Source organism: Saccostrea echinata, unplaced genomic scaffold (genome assembly GCF_033153115.1).
Source record: "Saccostrea echinata isolate AGI-Se365-2 ecotype Australia unplaced genomic scaffold, CSIRO_AGI_Sech_v1 ptg000056l, whole genome shotgun sequence".
Lineage (NCBI taxonomy): Eukaryota > Metazoa > Mollusca > Bivalvia > Ostreida > Ostreidae > Saccostrea > Saccostrea echinata.
Window position 1 is genome coordinate 11,044,717 of NW_026889805.1, and position 20,284 is coordinate 11,065,000.

At 33.7% G+C, this 20,284-nt stretch overlaps 1 protein-coding gene across 1 annotated transcript in view; it reads right to left on the bottom strand.

The window, feature by feature from the left end:
• LOC133173363 (uncharacterized) overlaps nt 1-20,284 on the bottom strand; it is a 64,880-nt gene that overhangs the window by 15,856 nt on the left and 28,740 nt on the right. Inside the window, exons 25-47 of the mRNA XM_061308344.1 lie at nt 18,062-18,225; nt 16,561-16,676; nt 14,595-14,737; nt 11,625-11,848; nt 11,273-11,352; nt 11,052-11,155; nt 10,754-10,889; nt 10,426-10,499; nt 10,132-10,257; nt 9,917-10,018; nt 8,949-9,116; nt 8,580-8,671; nt 8,246-8,399; nt 8,037-8,078; nt 7,474-7,647; nt 6,913-7,044; nt 6,300-6,416; nt 6,059-6,106; nt 5,805-5,930; nt 4,617-4,810; nt 3,077-3,218; nt 2,563-2,888; nt 471-612 (exon numbers count right to left, since the gene is read on the bottom strand). Of these exons, the coding sequence (XP_061164328.1) occupies nt 471-612; nt 2,563-2,888; nt 3,077-3,218; nt 4,617-4,810; nt 5,805-5,930; nt 6,059-6,106; nt 6,300-6,416; nt 6,913-7,044; nt 7,474-7,647; nt 8,037-8,078; nt 8,246-8,399; nt 8,580-8,671; nt 8,949-9,116; nt 9,917-10,018; nt 10,132-10,257; nt 10,426-10,499; nt 10,754-10,889; nt 11,052-11,155; nt 11,273-11,352; nt 11,625-11,848; nt 14,595-14,737; nt 16,561-16,676; nt 18,062-18,225 (3,126 nt within the window). The remainder of the gene's footprint in view (nt 1-470; nt 613-2,562; nt 2,889-3,076; nt 3,219-4,616; nt 4,811-5,804; nt 5,931-6,058; nt 6,107-6,299; nt 6,417-6,912; nt 7,045-7,473; nt 7,648-8,036; nt 8,079-8,245; nt 8,400-8,579; nt 8,672-8,948; nt 9,117-9,916; nt 10,019-10,131; nt 10,258-10,425; nt 10,500-10,753; nt 10,890-11,051; nt 11,156-11,272; nt 11,353-11,624; nt 11,849-14,594; nt 14,738-16,560; nt 16,677-18,061; nt 18,226-20,284) is intronic.

Here is a 20,284-nt window from a genome sequence, read left to right on the forward strand (position 1 = left end):
CATCTCAAATAAACAAAGAAAGTGGAACATGTCAGTTTAATGCACCTTTGAAGCTTGAATGCAAGTATCATTATCCCTGTAATTGTTGGAATCTATTTTCCACAAAAAGTTTACAGTGGCTACTAGTATTCAATGGTACTGTGAATTTTTTACATGATGTATTTTACGTTCCCTCATTTTCATAAAACAACAGCAGGGCATTCCTCCCTGATACATAATGTTTGCATGTCAACCACGTACCTAGTTATTATAGTTATACTACTAGTTTTTATAAACAATTTACTTTTCTATCTAAAAGAATCTGTGCATAAATAAAGTTCTTGCAAATAAAATGTGATTGCATCATTTACAGTATTATGAACTCTTCACATTTATCATCGAAAATTCTAATAGACACAGGGCGTATGGCATACGTCAAGCTCTCCTGGACTTAACCAGGTAGTTAAACAATGTAAATGAAATTTACATACCATGTTGACAAACTAGAACATCAAATCTCATAGAGATTCCTCCATGGAAAGTGATAGGTATGATTTTAATGTAACGAGCTGCAAACTGGAGTTTGAAGAAGTAGGTTGCTGTGTCATTGTTGTTTACATTTCCAAGGATTGTCTATAATAAATAGAAATTAAATGTTTACACAACACAAACATTAATCTAGGAGAGTGAAAAACTTATAAAGAGCTGGATACTTTGCTTACAGGAACAATTTTGAGTCTTGACATTGATCTTTGATGAAGATCCTTCAAAATCTATTGGTCTTACTCTCTTTTATTATTCCTTCTTAGTATTCCCTATAAAACTGCATGTATGTCACATAAAAGTGTGTATGGGCAGCAAAAATAAACCCAACCTTGATCATATAACTTGACAATCTGCAGAAAATCTAGCCCCAAGACCATAAACTGAGATAGACTTAAGTCAAAATTTCAAACCAATATAACTTTTGAAATAATTTTGATAATAAAACAAAATGTTCATCTTGTATTTAAATTTTAATGTTATATAAAATTGCAAAATTTTAAGCAAATACATTAAATAAAACTCAAGATATTAAAAATCAAAATTTTGACTTAAGTATATTCTCAGTTTATGGTCTTGGGGCCTAAACATTGCTTACTTCAATGATTTGAAAATGAAGTCTGGAGATTAAAAAAGTACCTTTGGTTATGCATCATATAAATGTACTCTGGTTGTTACAATTATCATTACATTTGACCTTGACAACTGAACTAATCGGTTTCATCCTCAAACCATCCATCTCCTCTGATTTTATTGAGTTGTTTAAGTCACAACACATCAAAGTTATCACTATACACTAACATATAATCATATCTATCATTTTGACCTTTGACCAAGTGACCCAAATTTATTTTTTCTTGGTTTGGTTTGAACATACTTTATTGTAATTTCTAATTACGAAAGAATTGGGTACAAGTTCTAAAAACTTATTACACTCTCTCCCTAAAATGTCTTCACCTCACCATCCCTGCACCTACTATTATATAGTAAATGAGAAGAAATATGGTGTTCACATTTCTTTAAGCTGACCACATTTACGTTGACCCAAATTAAGAATCCTCAAAAACTGCAAAATTGATACAGGTGACTCTCGATGGCTCGAACTCCGATCTCTTGAAGTTCTCGATCTCTCGAAGTGAACCTCCGGTCCCGTTTTTTCCCTCTATATAACTAAGCAAATTTACTTCCGATCTCTCGAACTTCCAATCTCTCGAAGTTCTCTATCTCTCGAACCAAGACCTGGGTCCCGTTACACACATTTTATTGTTTTTTTACTCTCTATCTCTCGAAGTTTTGATTGCGTGTCTGTACACGCCAATCAAGCGTAAAATTAATACAGCTTGGACTTACCTGGATAACGGTGAACGCCTGGGGTGGGCATGAAGGTGTTAATTGGGTGTTTACATAGATGACACTATACCTGTGAACATCCGAGTGTTGATATAAATAATTAATTGGTTATAATTGGTAAATTAGAAAGGAATTGCTTCACAACTTATTTTGACTTGACAGCGAGACGAAAATTTTTAGAAAATAATTTAAGAGGGTTGTCAATAATTTTCCATAGATTATGAAGTTTTATTAGAGTGTACATAATCCCAATATGATAAACATTGCATAAGAAATCCTATCTCAAGAATTAAATACCGATTTAATACAAGAAATCTGGTAAAGGACCCGATCAAGCCCGGGGGGTAGCCACACCGGCGATTGCTATTCAGGTTTTATGTAATCATGAAATGAGAACAAATAAATATTGAAACTTAAAGATATCGTTTTATTTATTCAAAATACGATCATTGTTGTTGAAATCAAGTGAATTGCCTGTAAAATACGCATGAAAACGTGTAATGATAATATCAACATATACTTCCGGTATTTATAATAGTAGAACAATGATGATCGGAACTGAAAATTCCGGATTTTATTCACTTTCTATCTCTCGAACCCCTCGATCTCTCGAACTTTTCTTGTGGTCCCTTGAACTTCGAGAGATCGAGAGTCACCTGTACATCATGACAAATGACAGTCTTTTCTTACCTTCACATTTCCATAAGGTTCCTGATAGAAGTTCTCCTGGGTATCCACACGGTAGATGATGTTATATGAAGTGACCCACTCTTGTCTGAGCGTGCTCCCCATGGTTGTGATTCCTCGGATTATCATGGATTTCCCTAGATCTACTTGAAGCCACTGATTACTGTCATCCACTGCAGCCTTCCACCCCGCCGGTAGCTTTAGGGGGTTGATGCTGTGAAGCCTTGCTGCTGTGTTACTATGGTTTGGGTCTGACATGGAGGACACAGTTATTTTGTTGTCATCCACAATCAGTGGTCCACTTACAGCATACTCATCTCTACAGAAATCTGAAAACCCAACAAAACCTACCATTTAAAATTAAATGATTGCATTTAAAAAAAAAACCCAACAAATTATTAGTCTCACAGTGTATACTTTATAACTAACAAATAAAAAAGATTTATAAGTATATAAATTTCTTTTTCAGCTATAATCAATCTTCAGTGGTCACTTAAGTATGAATGTGGGCACTGACCTTCAATACACCCTAATATGTCCCAGCGTAAGGAGATAGAACCATGCCAGGTTTCAGGGTACAGTCTGATAGCCTTAGCCTCTATAGGGAACTGTATTGTATTGTTCACTGGGTTCATGTTGTCTGTGTTTCCAGTAAACACCTGTTGGAATGATTAGGTGAAATACAAAGCTTAAACAAATATATCTTTTTATCCCATGTTTACCCCTTTATCCTGTGGATATGACTCATTGGATAAATTTTTCATAATCCACAGTTGTGATGTCACAATGGTTTTTGCGTTAGCGCGATGAAGTAAAATAAAGTGGAGTCCTATATAAAACAGTGTAAAACATTGGTTGTGAAGTATTAAACATGGGATAAAAAGAATCTCCCATGATTTGTAGTTGGATATGACTTTTATCCAACTCGTTGTGTGTTTTTATCCCCTCGCCAAGGCTCGAGGATAAAAAACACACAACTCGTTGGATAAAAATCATATCCAACTACAAATCATGGGAGATCCTATATATCTTATATAATGAGAATAATTCACACAGAAAACACAAAGAAAATTGTCATAGTGGAGCATAAACACTTTGTAAATGAAAATGCTAATGCTTACTGTGTTGATTTTTTCACATTTTCTATTCAAATTATTTTCATTATACTACTTATTAGTGGTTATATAGATTTCAATCCATGTCCTTGTATCTATAATTACATTTGGCTGGCACATATTTACAATCCCCCCGTCTTCACCTTGATAGTTACATTTGTCTGGACATATTTATAATCCCCAAGTCTTCACCTTGATAGTTACATTTGGCTGGCACATATTTACAATCCCTCAGTCCTCACCTTGATAGTTACATTTGGCTGGCACATATTTACAATCCCCTAGTCCTCACCTAGATAGTTACATTTGGCTGGCACATATTTACAATTCCCCAGTCCTCATCTTGATAGTTACATTTGGCTGGCACATATTTACAACTCCCCAGTCCTCACCTTGATAGATACATTTGGCTGGCACATATTTACAATTCCCCAGTCCTCATCATGATAGTTACATTTGGCTGGCACATATTTACAATTCCCCAGTCCTCATCTTGATAGTTACATTTGGCTGGCACATATTTACAATCCCCCAGTCCTCATCTTGATAGTTACATTTGGCTGGCACATATTTACAACTCCCCAGTCCTCACCTTGATAGATACATTTGGCTGGTACATATTTACAATCCCCTAGTCCTCACCTAGATAGTTACATTTGGCTGGCACATATTTACAATTCCCCAGTCCTCATCTTGATAGTTACATTTGGCTGGCACATATTTACAATCCCCTAGTCCTCACCTTGATAGTTACATTTGGCTTGAGCATATTTACAATCCCCAAGTCCTCACCTTGATACTTACATTCGGCTGGAGCATATTTACAATCCCCCAGTCCTCATCTTGATAGTTACATTTGGCTGGAGCATATTTACAATCCCCCAGTCCTCACCTTGATAGTTACATTTGGCTGGCACATATTTACAATCCCCCAGTTCTCACCTTGACAGTTCCTGGAGGTTCCTCATACCAGTTCCACTCAGAGTAATAGTCATACTGGTAACGAATCTTGTAACTCATGACCCACTCAAGGGCATCCGAGCGACCCATTGTGACAACACCCTTAATGATGGTCATGTAATAAAATGACACCTGGATTAACTGGCCCTTCACATTTGACAGAGCTCTCCAGCCACCTGGAATAAGATGAATTATATATAACAATGTATGTCTCAAAAATCCCTTAAATCAGAATAATGGAAATTCAAAGCAATGTTTTAAAGGAAATGAATTGTACTCTTAGTTTTGGAAGACTCTTATCAAAATTTACTTGTTAAAACTACTGTAGATTCCTAAATATATGTGTGGAATTAATAATCGCGTAATTTCCCGAGAAGCACCCCTTGCGAAATTAAATTACTCGCTTTTATTTTCATGGTGCTGAAATCTATGTAAAATCTCTTGATCATTCGCGAATTATTATTCTCGCGATTTGACGTTGAAGAGCCCTTTCGCGATAATAAGTACTCGCGAAAAATAAGGAATCTACAGTAATTCTCACAAAATTCTAAAACTTGTTTTAAAACTATGCATAATACTTAACAGATAGTTGTCTAAATTAAAACAAGAGGCCCATGGGCCATATTGCTCACCTAAGCACTTTGGCTAAAGGAAAGCAGAAATCATTATTGAATAGTTTAAATATATGTGCTCCCCCCTCCCCAAGAGGAGCGGGGGGGGGGGGGGGGATTTGAACAAACTTGAACCTGCATTAACTAAGAATGGCTTTAAAAGATTTTTTTAAAGATTTTTTCCTAAATATCCCTATGATTTGAACAAACTAAATTACACTATGTAATGAGGCTTTCACACAAGTTTCATCTTTAATGGCCCCATGGTTTTTGAGAAGAAAATTTTTAAAAGATGCCATTAAATTTTCAATAATTCTTTATGACCCCTCCTAGAAGGAGGATATGGCCCTTCATTTGAACAAACTGGAATTTGCTTGAAATTAGCCCAGTGGTTCTTGAGAAGAAGTTGAAAATGTTTAACGCTTACAGACGACAGATGACACAAAGATGCGGACACCCTTCAATCAGAAAAGCTCATTTGAGCCTTTGGCTCAGTGAAGCTTAAAAAAAAATCTCTGCACCCAAATAATTTCAGCCAGCCATGTGTCTCTGTGTTTACCTTTACTTCCAGGGTAAATCCTGGAGGCTTGAGCAGAGTGACCAGTATCGTGGACAGATGTGGCTGTAATCCTGTCATCTAGAACACTGTAGTCCCCAGAAATAAGGGGCTGGGCAACACAGCTCTCTGAGATACAGGAATGGCAATTTTAAATCAGAACAAGGTTTCTATGATCATGCATTCTTTAAAAGAGAATTTTAAAAGTATATAGTTACAGAGTTAGGTTCAGTCCAGTCCTCTAGAAGTGAACTTACTTGGCGTGAGTGGAGTTGGTGCTCCAGCTGTAGTTGTTGGCAATATGGCTACACAAAAATATTTTTAAAAAATTTATCAAAATTGTCTCCAAACAACAGACCTAGTGCATGTACATTCTTTTTATCTAGTAAGTTTTAGTGGCTATTTCAAACCACCAAAAGATTAATCAGAAGCACAAGCAAAGATTCAATTTAATTCCATTCCTGAAGCTTTACTAACAGGCATATAGTGAAGTAATACCTGGCTTTTTACAGATATACTGTTGTTCATGGTCACATCGCTTGTCATTCCACTGGTACCCCCAGGAGGTGACCATCTCCATACAATCCTCCCCTGTCAAGGCCTCATTTGGTTCCCCTATAATAAAATACTCATTATTTCATAATGAACTGCGAAGATTTTTCTTCATATAGCTAGCAAATAGCTAGCAATAAAGGAAATTTCACTGTGTTTGAACAGTAACTTTTAGTTTCAAAAGTTTATGTATGGCATGAGATTCAAAGGTGTTATGTCAAGACAAGAATTTCATTCCTCTTATTCCTGTCAAAGAAGTTATGTACAATGAAATCTAAAATAAGTCATCAGTTTTTAAAGTTTTTTTTTTAAATTTTGACAAATCTATCACAAAATACAGATGCACAAGTTCAAATGGTATTAATTGAATCTAAAAAAAATATAGAATAATTTCTGATATCATCTCCAAAGAAAAAATGTCTACAGAAAACACCTACACTGTATGTTGAGATCTAAGAGTCCGAAAATTTGTAGCAAGATATCAATTTATCATGGACTAGGCCTGACTTAACTGTTTACCGGTATTTGCAATTCCTTGCTTTCTTAAATTTGATCCTACCTGGATGCCAGTTGAGATAAGCAAAAGGTAGTGTGGCATTGATCCACTCCCAGCCACCTTCCCTTGTGGCATCAGATCCACCAATCCAAAAGTTTGACTGAATGCTGGCATATACACCAGTGCTCAGAATTCCTGCCAAATATTAAACTCCTGCATAAACAGTCTAAACAAACCAGAAACAACCTTCTTCATCTAAGTCAGTCATGAAACAGGTGTATGTATGAAAATACCACATGTATTGATATTTTACTCATAATATTACACTTTCATATAATAATTCTTCCAGTAGTTGCTATACATTGACATATGCAACTATTGGAACAATTTTCGACAGTCGTATTAAATAACATGCTGTAAACCAAGTATTATTCTCGCCATCTTTTATTCGTGATTCAGCAGTCCAAAATATATTCCCAACAATTAATTTTTGTGATCTAAGAAATATTCTGTACATATATACAGCAAAATAGATGGTTCATGGCGATAAATATTTGCGAGTTAAAGAAGGTTGCGAATCTCACGGATATTTATCGCACGTGAATAAATGCTGGTTTACAGTACCTTGAATGTAATGCTGCTCTCTAACACTTTCTATATTGAGCAAGGTGCCCATCATTTGGTTGCAATCCCACAATGCTTCATTCCATGTCTTTGGTTTTCCCAGCACCACCTTGTAGCATGTGCTACTGAGTGTGTTTGATATCCATCCCTGACCACATGCAGCATTCCAAGGTGCTGCAAAGACATTTTGTCAGACATTTAAAACATAGTCATTCCAAAACATTGCTGAACAAATTATGAACTTAAAAACTTTTTTTTTTGAGAAGATGGATTAATAAGGAAATAACAGACAAGGGTGAAACAACTCAAAACAATAATATTAAATCCTTTCCATATGTGCATACATATTATAACTTATAACACATGTACACACCAACACAATAGAAATATCTGTACAGTAATAGCTTATAATAAAGTTATAACGAAGTGATTTTCATTCCCTGTGGCTTTGAAATACGTGTATATTGTAAACTTATCGGATACATGTATAAGAATTAAGCTTATGAAGAAGCAAAATCGTCTGTCCCTGGCACTTCATTATAAGCAGGTTTTACTGTATTTACCTGGGGTAGTTGATGGCTGTACAGTTGACATTGCTCCAGGTTCTGTGAAAATGTAGCAAATTGTTCAATTTTTACAAGACAACTGAAAATTATCGTCACATAAAAAAGTTAAGTGTATACACCTGTTGAGATCATTGCACTGTATTCTAAACATAAGTTAAAATATTCCTGAACTGCTTTGACAAGGAGACTGGATAGTAAAGCCTAACCTGCTTTTTTTCTACATATAAAACTCAGTGGACTGGTACAGTTTTCATCATCCCAGGCTCCTGTAAAATCCTGTCGTCCAGACTTTATTTTGACGCAGTAATCACCATCATCTACATCATCTGGTTCACCGGGGAAAAAATTCTGAAACCCACTCTACAAAAAAAAAAAATACAAAAATGAAGAAAAAAATTAAATTAAACATCTACATATCATTATTGTATTCTATTTTATAATTATTAAACCTTCGCCAATTCTGAAAAATGTTTTAAACTTCACATAAACCAGCTTCATGTGCTTTACATCAGCTAGCTAATAATCTTTGACAAGACCTACATTGACAAATCTTGTATCCACCCATCTAAATTTCTGATACTCAGCACTGTACTTTAGTCCAATCCAAGATGTCCCAATGTCAGGTATATGTTCTGGAAATGTTATGTTTAATTAGATGTAACACACCAACACATAGTATTTTCAAGAAGCACAATAAAAATATAGATTTAAAGGACTGTTTATAAGTGGATGACATGTGATAAAGTCTTGTTTATAAGTAGTGTTTTGTGGATGTCTTGAGAAATTGGCCTGTTTATATTAAGTAATGTTTGTGTGGATGACTTGTGATAAAGAACTGTTCATAAGTATTTTTTGTTTGCATTACCTGTGGTAAAGGACTGTTCATAAGAGGTTTTTTGTGGGAATTACCTGTGATAAAGGATTGCTCATACGGATCTCTAATTGTAGTTAAGTCAGAGTCACCACCATAACTATAACAGACATGTCTAGCATTGGTCCAGGACTGGAGTGAGTCATTCCCAAATAAATAACAATCAGATCTGTACTGTAACCAGCCACTATTACAATGAGTCTGGGCTGTAAACAATAAAATAACAGTCAGATCTGTGCTCTAACTGGCCACTATTACATTGAGTCTGGGCTGTAAACACATAAAATAAGTCAGATCTGTGCTATAACCAGCCACTATTACAATGAATCTGGGCTGTAAACAATAAAATAACAGTTAAATCTGTGCTGTAACTGGCCACAATTACAATGAGTCTGAGTTGTAAACACATAAAATAACAGTCAGATCTGTGTTGTAATTGGCTACAATGACAATAAATCTGGGCTATAAAAAAAAAGTTAGATCTGTGCTGTAACCAGCCATTATTACAATGGGTCCTGGCTATAAACACATAAAATAACAGTCAGATCTGTGCTGTACCTGGCCACAATTACAATGAGTCTTAGCTGTAAACAATAAAATAACATGTACCCGGTAGATCTGTGCTGTAACCAGATCACTGCTTTAACCCCCTATTGTGGCCCCATCCTAGCCCACTGGTCCAGTTATTCTTGACATGATTTTAAAATGAACCCACCATATTTTGTTTATTTCTTAATTATCTCCCCTTGAAAAAGGGTGAGTTTGGGGGGAAAAAAACTTGAATTCTCTCCACCCAAGGATAACTTGTGGCAAGTTTGGTTGAAATTGGTCAACTGGTTCTGGAGAAGAAGTCACAAATATGAAAAGTTTATAAATGACACAGTTGCTGGACATCCTTGGATCAAAAAGCTCACTTGAGCCTTTGGCTCTGGTGAGCTAAAACAGGTTAAAGACAATATTTGTGTAAATAGTTTGCTTTTTAATTTTTCCAGTAATGTGAGCTTACCTGGTTTTTTGACATTTGTGATTCTTGTTATCATTTTAGCTTTACATATAAATGGCAGTGATATAAAACAGTATCCATTGGACCAAGAAGACAATGAGGATCCTGAAATTAATATCAGTGAAAAATCCATTTTTTTCAGCATTTTTTGTTTTAAATCTTTGAAAATACGAAGACCAATTTTCTGGTTCCTGATATATATAGAACAGAGTACTAACCTGCCTGAACCTTGCCACAGTCAGCCTGATTAGGGCTGGGTTTAGGGAAGCCAGAGCTCCAGTTTGTATAGTTACCAGACACCAGGTTACCATTCACCCATTTCAGCACATCAGCTTGAGATTCATCTATACACAAGAAAACACAGGTTAGAAACACATGTTAGTTGAAAACCATGGTTTATTTTATACAACAAAAACTTCTACCGTAAGAATTTTAGTCTTTCCTCATATATACATATTTTGACAGTGCAAATGAATAACCCAGCTTGTTTTTTTCTGACACAATAAACATACCCGAGAAACCAATCCAAGCTGTAGTGACTTTCTGGTTGTTCATTAATTGTTGAATGAAATGATCCTCTGCTGAACTGTAGAATATCAAGAAAAAAAATCTTTTTATGGCCTGACCATTTTATTTTGTTATGTAAGCTTTACTTTCCTCATTAACATGTACCGGTACATGTATCTTAATTCTACAAAGCACAGTATTATAAACTCAACAGTGATGAGATCAAGTTCCAATACTCAGCTAGTAGAAAATTTACATTTCAAGTGAACAGAAGCATTAATTCACCTTACTTTTAAAATTTATGTCACCATATAGCTTTAGACTGTGACTTACTTTCCAATTATCAGAAGTGATGTGTTTTGGTTCTCACAGTACTGCTTAGCAATGAACCAGGTGGATCGTAAGCCACTTATGTCATTGATCTGGTAACAGTTGTCTAAGTAACTCTGCCAGCCTACTGGACAAGTCCCTATAGAAAACAAGACAAATCAATTCAACTTTTCATATTTTTTTATATTTGAGTCAAAGGACTATAGTGATGGCTGGAAGTTTCAAACATATAATTGCAAAATATTTAAAGAATGCAAATCCACTTAATTAGATGTGTGGTTGATATACTGTAAATATATACCTGCTTTTTTCTCACATAAGAATTTGTTTTCATCACTACAGAGTGTAGCTTGCCAGTAGAAATTGGACATGGGATTGGAGTAAACACAAGTGGAACCTCTCTTTCTGTGAATGTAAATGTTAATTACTATATATATTTCTTTGTGTCAAAAAAAAAAATGACACTACAAGATTCAGTCAACATAACTTTGCTCAAACATTATGAAAATGCCAGAGACTTACACAATAGTTCTTCCATAAGAGTAAAATGCTTGATATCTTAATGTTTTGTTGTTTATACCCACAAAGTGTCCAGGCCAGGTCTGTAGTAAATGATGAAATGAGGCAATAATTATCATATAAAGATCAAACCTTGTTATCTCAATCTCAATAGGGCTTAGAAAAAACTTTGAAATAGTCTAGGATTTCAAAATATTGAGGTTAAAACTATCTATATCAATTTTCGAGATATCATGATATTCAAGATATCAATGTTCAAGATACCAGAGTTCAACTGTATTATATCAACTTCATTTAGAAATTGGGTTCTATTAAGTATTTACCAATATCACCCAAAGAAAAAGCCAGGACTTACAGTGTCTGAAATCCCTAACCAAGCTTTCTCCTCAGGAGTTCGACAAGGAATGAGGTCACTGATGGACTGTACCATCATACGAGTTGTTGGGATATATAGGTCACCATTGTTCTGTTGACAAACAGTTCGAGCATCAAACCAGTTTCTCTTCTCCTCAAACAATTTATAACAGTATCCATTGATATATTCCCAGTTGTCCCCAGAGTCGCACAACTCAAAGGAATCTACAAACACAACAACAAAGTTTAGACAAGGATTCTACAAATATAACAGCATACCAATAATTAGACAAAGAATATACAAACACAACATTAATCAACAATTTGACAAGGATTCTACAAATATAACAACATACCAACAAGTAGACAAAGGACATAAAGACAAAGGAAACTATAAGTTCAAAGACACAATTATATATGGACAAAGGAAATTACAAGTACAAAGACACAATTATATACAAACAATGGAAATAACAAGTACAAAGACACAGTTACATAAAGACAAAGGAAACTAAAAGTACAAAGACACAATTACATACAAACAAAGGAAATTAAAAGGGAAAAGGCAATAACTACAGATAAAGGAACCCTCAATTACAACAAGAGGCCCAAGGGCCACAGCTCTCACCTGAGCACTTTGGCCAGGAAAAAGCAGAAATCAGTTAAGTATTGAAAAGTTTAAATATAAATGTAGTTCCAACATTTGATCTTCTATTGAGGCAATGCCCTACCTCCACAGACTTGATTGGAACACATTAGAAACAACTCCACCTGAGGATGCTCATACATGTGATATGTACCGGCGGTACGCAAAATGTACCGTTTTTCGAGCCCATTCATCGTGTACCGGAGGGACACCAAAATTCACGGAATATGAAAATTTGTACAGTATTTTGAATTTCTCGCTAAATGCCGCCATTTTCCTCTCATTCTCGCTCGCGAGACACTGGAAAACGTCACCTGTGTTTGACACTTGACCTTCTGATAACTGTGTAGTGTACACAAACCATCGCGTCTGAAGGTGTGAACTGCCAATTGGGATAATTATCTTGCTATAAATCAGTATTAAGATACCCCTTTAGGTAGCTTTACTTTTTAAAGGGGTACTTAATTATAACTGTTAATGTTTCGTAACCTGATTGAAAAAAATTAAGCCAACTTCTAAAGTTGATATACATGACTTAATATACATGAATCTGACCCAGATCTTCGTAGGTATAAAATATATGATGTTTATTACCATGATTACGCTGAAATAAAGGATATAGTTTTAAGTTTTTATGTGCTGAAATTTATGTATGATTGTATTTGCTGCTGTTATTTAGCATTGCTGATGTATATATCAGTAATATGAACAAGATGTAAATTGGAGACATTGAATCTCACGTTAATACTATATAAAGCTGGCAAACAAACTATCATCTAAACTAGCTTAATTTATAGTCAATTCATAAGAACATTGTGATTATAAAACACAATAAATGAAATTTTAAAGCATTCAAATCTCCATTACAACTTTTAAAATAAGACATTTGCAACAATATATATTTGTTAGTTTAGAAATAAGGTACGTGCCTTATCAGAAGAATTTAAGCGATATTTTATACCGTTTTTTGATAGGCAGTGTACAGTTTTCTCACCCATATTCCAGTTTTTTAATGGCTCCTGTACAGTTTTGTGGTCTTTGACTTATCATATGTATGGATGCTTAAATTAATAAGACTAGTTTTGATGTTCTTGAGAAGAACATATCTATTGATATAACCCTTATATATTCTTTTTTTTAAACTTTGTTCCCTTATTGTGGCCCCACCCTACCCCCAGAGGTCATGATGTGAACAAACCTGAATATACACTAGCTTAGGATGCTTCCATATTAAATTAATATGGAAGCATCCTAAGTTAGTGTATATTAATATTATTGATATAACTCAACAAGACTTTGTTATTCTTAAGAGGAAGAATTTTCAAGATTTTTTCCTATTTCTTCCTATGTAAAACTTTGTTCTCCCATCGTGGCCACACCCTATCCCCAGGCGTCATGATTTGAACAAATTTGAATCTACTCTACCTAAGGATGCTTCTAGATAAATGTGACTAAACATGGCTTTGCTGTTCTTGAGAAGAAGATTTTCAAAGATATTTCCTACGTATTCCTATGTAAAACTTTGATCCGTCATTGTAACCCCACCTTACCCCTGGGGGTCATGATTTGAACAAATTTGAATCTACACTGTGTAAAGAAGATTTCATAAAAAAGTTTCAACTTTTTTGGCCCTGTGGTTCTTGAGATTTTTAAAAGATACCACCAAATTTTCACTATTTCTTAATTATCTCCCCTAGGAAGAGGGAGTGGCCCTTCTTTGAGCAAACTTGAATCCCCTTCATCCAAGAATAGTATGTACCAAGTTTGGTTGAAATTGGCCCAGTGGTTCTGGAGAAGAAGATGAAAATGTGAAAAGTTTACGACAACAACAACAACAACGACAGACAATGGACAAATTTCAATCAGAAAAGCTCACATGAGCCTTCGGCTCAGGTGTCCCACCCTAACCCCCGGGGTCATGATTTGAACAAACTTGAATCTACACTACCTCACAATGATTCCACATAAGTTTCATACTTTCAAGCACAGTGGTTCTTGAGATGAAGATTTTTAAATGATGCCAATAATTTTTCACAAAATCATAATTATCTCCCCTTGGAAGAAGGTGTGGCCCTTCATTTTATAAACTTGAATCCCCTTTACCCAAGAAAACTTTGTGGAAAGTTTGGTTGAAATTGGCCCAGTGGTTCTTGAGAAGAAGATGAAAATGTGAAAAGTTTACGACAACGACGACAGACAACAGACAAATTTCAATCAGAAAAGCTCACTTGAGCCTTCGGCTCAGGTGAGCCAAAAAATAAATGCTCTCTTATTAACAGTTCCATTGTCAGACTATTCTGAGTCTAAGTGTAATATAAATCTCACCATTTGGCTTTTCACAAATAACACGGCGAGACTCCAAACAGTATCGAGCAAACACTTTTCCATAATTCCCAGAATAAGACATCATAGCTGCACAACTAGCTCTAGCATTTGTTACACTTGGTTCCTTGTCTAAATTCCAGTGTCTGCAAAAACAGTCAGTTTAGGGATAATATTCAATTACTCTCATCAGAATCCAAATTTCAGAACTAAAATTTCAGCATTTTAATTATTTTTATAATTTAGGTTCTAATTTCTTTTTTTAACAGCAAAAAAAAATAAATGAATTTACAAGTTACATGTACAGAAATTTCAGTTTTCACATTTTTTTTTACTTTTATTTTCTATAAATTATCTTCAATCTTAGTTTCATTATTCAAGAAAATCAATTACGAGTGCAAAAATTAATTTTGCTGGAGAAAATGAACTGAATATATGATTAAGTATCAGGCTGCTCTTTATATGGTAAAACATGCTTATACAGTAAACATGCTTATATTGAACTGATGCTTACAGTGAAGTGATTTCCATTTCTTGTGACTTTAAAAAATATTGTGAACCTAACAAATATAACAAATTAGGCAAAATCATGTGTCCCTGGCACTTCGTTATAAGTGTGTTTTACTGTATATTTAATCAGTGTGCTGTACCAAATGACCTAGTTTTATCTGATCACCATACAGTATCATTAAACATTAATAGGTGTTTCTGATTGATATTCATTCATTTAAGCTGTGCATGCTTTACTGGGTAGCAACTAATGACCTAATTCATCTATCATAAGTAAACATTACTTAATGTAAATAAATGATAGATAATTTGTTGATCAGAGATACAATTCTTATATTTTTTTTCAAATTAAAGAACAATGTTTCTTCTGTACTACATTTATTATTATATCTTTTTTATGCTTCTTAGATGTTAGTTTTTCTTTGTTCATCCGGTTCCAGAAAAATTAGAGAGAACTGATGTGGTTGAGATGCAATATTAATTTTATAAATATCATGAAGAGTGTTCAAACTAAATTCACAGGCTCTGAACATGGGTAAGCCTTATTGCCTCACCCTGGAAAGGATTTCATATTTTTGTCCCATATATATATATATATATATATATATATATATATATATATATATATATATATATATATATATATATATGTCGATCTGTTTTAAGATATCACAAATGCCTAAAAATTGATTTCTAAGAGATTTACAGACAGATGCATGGGTTTAGGGGTATGATTATATTTTAACTAGGGATGGCAAATCGGTCAATATTTGATAATCAGTTACTCGGATGATTTTCCGATTACTTGGAAAAAGTGTATGTAAGTAAAAGTTTGTTGATTTTATTGAGACCTGTTTACCCCATCAATGTTTTCTTTTGTTTATAATGCTATACATAAACATTTTAAAATATTTCTTCACTTTTGATTTCTTAGTATGTATGTCCGATTTCACTATCATATATTATGCTAATTAAATAATCTAAGGATAATCAATAGATCATAATTAAACTCTGTTCATTGACAACAAATAATTAAAGCCATCCAAAAATAAGGGTCAGAAAAGGACTTATAAATATCACCAACAATGTATTCCGCATAATGGTTTAACCTTTTTTTTATGCACCATAAAATTGCTAAAATTGCTTCTTGCTAAAATAACTGATTTTTTAAGGACAAATCGCTAAATTTGCGTCTCGCTTAAAAATCCACTTGTACGGTATTTAAATCACTTTCTTAAACTAAGTTTTTAATAAATGTATGCACTTTGAAATATGAAAGAAATATACATCCGAGTAACAGAGTAAGATTTAAGTATTCGATACTCGGACATTCGATCAAGTACCCGGTTAACTGGGTACTCGTTGACATCCCTAATTATAACATGAATCCCATTTCTGTTTCTATAGTCTAAATGTAGACTGTGTAACTTATGACAAAAAAACACTATTTAAAACATACACATTTGATGAATTATATGTAGTGCCATCTAACCAAGTCCATGTTTGGTTGGAAACTCTTAATCCAATCCAGTAGATGTCAGTCTGTAAAGTCTTTAGCTGGTTCCGCAACCAATTCTAGAAATAAATCATTAACAAGTAACAATTACTTGTTCATCACCAATCATGACAGTAATGTCATGATCCATGATTTAACAAATATATAATATGTCCTTGATGCTGCGATTTACATCAAAAATATGGTAAATACTTGCCAAAAAGTTACCTTTAGAAAAGTATACATTATAATTATATAATCATAACCTGGTAAATACAAAGATGGTAAGGGTAATCTATGGTCAAACTGTAATTAATGAATGATTGATGGTAATTGCAGAAATATTATAATACTGATTAAAAATCATTTATAAAACAGTATCAGTAAATTGATCATTTATTTGTTTTTAGTTGGGATATCAGCGTACAGTTCATAAAGCAATTTGGTCAAAAGTGAATAGCCCTTTGTTATGAAAAGTCTGATATGTGGCTATAGACTGCTATCCTCTGATTTCAGAGGATAAAAACTATCCTCTGAAAAAGGAGGCCGCCTAGACCAAGGTGATCTACTATGATCTGAAAAACTTGCCATAATGTCACATACATTTGTGTCTATAATTTCTGCATGATTATATAGAAAGGCAGGAAAATGAACTGTACTAAAGGAAGGCACTGAATAATATTGATTAAGTCCTAGTAAATTTTTGAAACTTTTTAAACTTATCACAGCTAGTTTGTTGACTCTGTCTGTAAGAAAATCATTTCGGTTTAAGTCCTATAAATTTATCATTTAGTAAACAAAATCAGAAGTCTCAGATGAAACTGTAGCTCTACTGTATGTAGTTTGTATATGTGATAGTGGTAGAGAATAAAGTTGCAACTGGACTTGAATAACTTTTGTTTATACATTTACAAAATCATGTATCCTGATATTTACTGACCTTGTACTAAGTTTTGCTGAAATCAAACCAAAATTTTAGGAGGAGTAGCATTTTTAAAGAACTTCACAAAATTTTCTACTTTTAGTCAACTTCACACCACCATTCATAGGAGAGAAAAACAGAATGTCAGATGTATCTTCATTAGTCTAGTTGCATATCAAGTTTGATTAAAATCAGATCAAGAATGTAAGAGAAGCTGTAAGAGAATCCTTTTCAAAAACTGTCTACAGAAAGACAAAACAGATGACAGATCGACACTTAGCCACATAAGCTCTTCTGATCTTTGACCAGAGACAAATACCGGTATATCAAATCCTGAATTAATGTACAACAGTAATATCTGTTTTATTACAGTATTGCTGTCCTTGACTGCATAATTATTCAGTACTTTAAGGTAATTAATGCATGTACTATACATACATTTTGTTTGTTTATATATAATCTGCTATCTAGATTAAATATTGATATTTTTAATTCTATATAACAAACACACAGAAATCCAGTCACTAAGATAACATTTCTTACCCAGTCATCATTATTTTTTAGGACAGTTAGGGTGGAATTTCGTGTACTACATAGAATATCAGCCTCATTATATCTGTAGGCTTGTGTTGTAAAAAAATAACAGTTTCCATTATGTTCTGTCCACTTCACAGGACACGCAGCCCACACATCAGGAACAAAGAAAACTAAAAATAAAAGTTTATTCATTAGAATGATTTACAGTGTGAAGTGTCTAAACATGCAGACACATTTTTTTTACTTTCTTATAAATTAAATAAAGATGCAAGGAAGCAAAGCTAGTATAGCTCTTAAAAGCAAAACCAGAATTCATATTTTAATTCTTTTTGACTCCCAAAATATATATTTTAAAGGGTCAACATGAAGGATAACCTAAAATTTTATGCAATTTCATTCATTCGTGGTGTCTAAATCATCAGGGATATGAAGGACTGTGGACAGCAAAGTGTACTTATTATAGAAATTAAGATACAAAAAAAATCATGGACTTTTTTATACAAAGTGGAGAAAAAATTGTGGGTCCCAAAATACAATGTATTAATGTACGTGGGCTAATAAAACTTGTAAAGTTGGGGGCCCACATGGCTCCTAAGGTTTTAAATGTTATTTGCAACCCTGCATAGCTTTATTCATCTAATTGAAGAAGCTTTATTTAGCTATTTTACTACAAATTTTCGTAAGTTTTATTTAAAATGATCAAAAATTTTCAAGTAAGTAACTACTTATATTTGTACTACTCATTTTTTTTTTAAAGCAACCAAAAGAAAAGATAATTTAAACATTGTTGCTTTTAAAACTTTTACGCAAAATATGTATTTCCATTGTTTGAGTAACTGAACACCACCTTGTATTTGGTGAGGTATAGATAAGTATGATCGCCTCACATTGTGCTGAAGTATTACTAATCAATTATCAAGTTAACTAGAATTTGTGTTCTTTGTTATTTCATTTAAGAAGTAACCAATTAGTACTTTGCATAAGAAATTGCACCATACTGCTACACAAAAAAGGAGTTGTTAATTAATGACATAATAATTATATAGGCATTTCCAAAGTAAGTAAGTGTTCAGAATTTTAAAATGGAATACCCGGTACAATAAGCACAGTATATTGATTGATGCAGTTTGGATGCCAACCTAGACTCTCTACAGTATATGCAATATTTGTCTAATAATTATTTACAAAACTTAAAACCAGTAGTCTCTGATAAGACTTTAGCTCTAATGGTTTTTACTTAATAGCAAAAGTAGAGAAAGGTAGCACTTGGACTTGAAACTATGGCAACTGCAAATAAATAATTAAAATAATGATCCTTGGTTTAGTCTCTTTCTGAGTCAAGTTTAATTTCAATGGACAGAAAAATTGTAGTAGGAGAAATATTTTGAAAGAATTTCACAGAAATTTTTAGTTTTGGTAACCATGGCAACACTTCAACTAAATCAAAAACCAACTAGTGCTAATTGTAACGGAAACCGTTACAGATGTTCCCCAAACGGCTCCCCAATCCCTTATGACGCCCCATTCCCTACAAGCTTCAATAAATTAGACAATACTTTTGTAATATAGATGGACACTTTATTTTTAAGGGTATTTCATTGGAAAACTACTCCGATATAGCCATATGGGTATTAGCCGATCAAATTTCAGCGCATGTGCTTGCACATGTTTTCTACATTTTTCACATTAATTATCTTATAGTGTCTCACAATACATACATTTGTTTTAAATATTAAAGAATTTCATTGAAAAATAAGAGAGATGTAACCCTTTAAGTACTAGCCAATCAAAATTCAGCATACGCGCATGCATGGCCTTGCATTCAATTTTGATAGTATCATAATGTAGGAGATCTATGTGCCTATCCATGTCATAAATTTCATCCTGTTTTGTTGAAAACCAAGGGAGTTATAGACATTTAATTTTTCAACCAATCAGATTGCAGCACACCTGCATGCGCGTGTTTTCAAAAAATTTCCTATATATCGTGTTGTAGCACCTTATAATATATACTTATATTCTAAATTTCAAAGTATTTTGTCAAAAAACAAGGAAATTATTGAGATTTTTGTATCAGCCAATCAGAGAAGAGCGCACGTGCATGCGTGTGAGTTCACGCTAATTTGACCATGTTATCTTGTCTAGACTACTAATATATCTTTATATTTTGAGTTTCAAAGCAATTCATCAAGAAATATAAAAGTTACGGCTTCATCAAGTATATCAGTC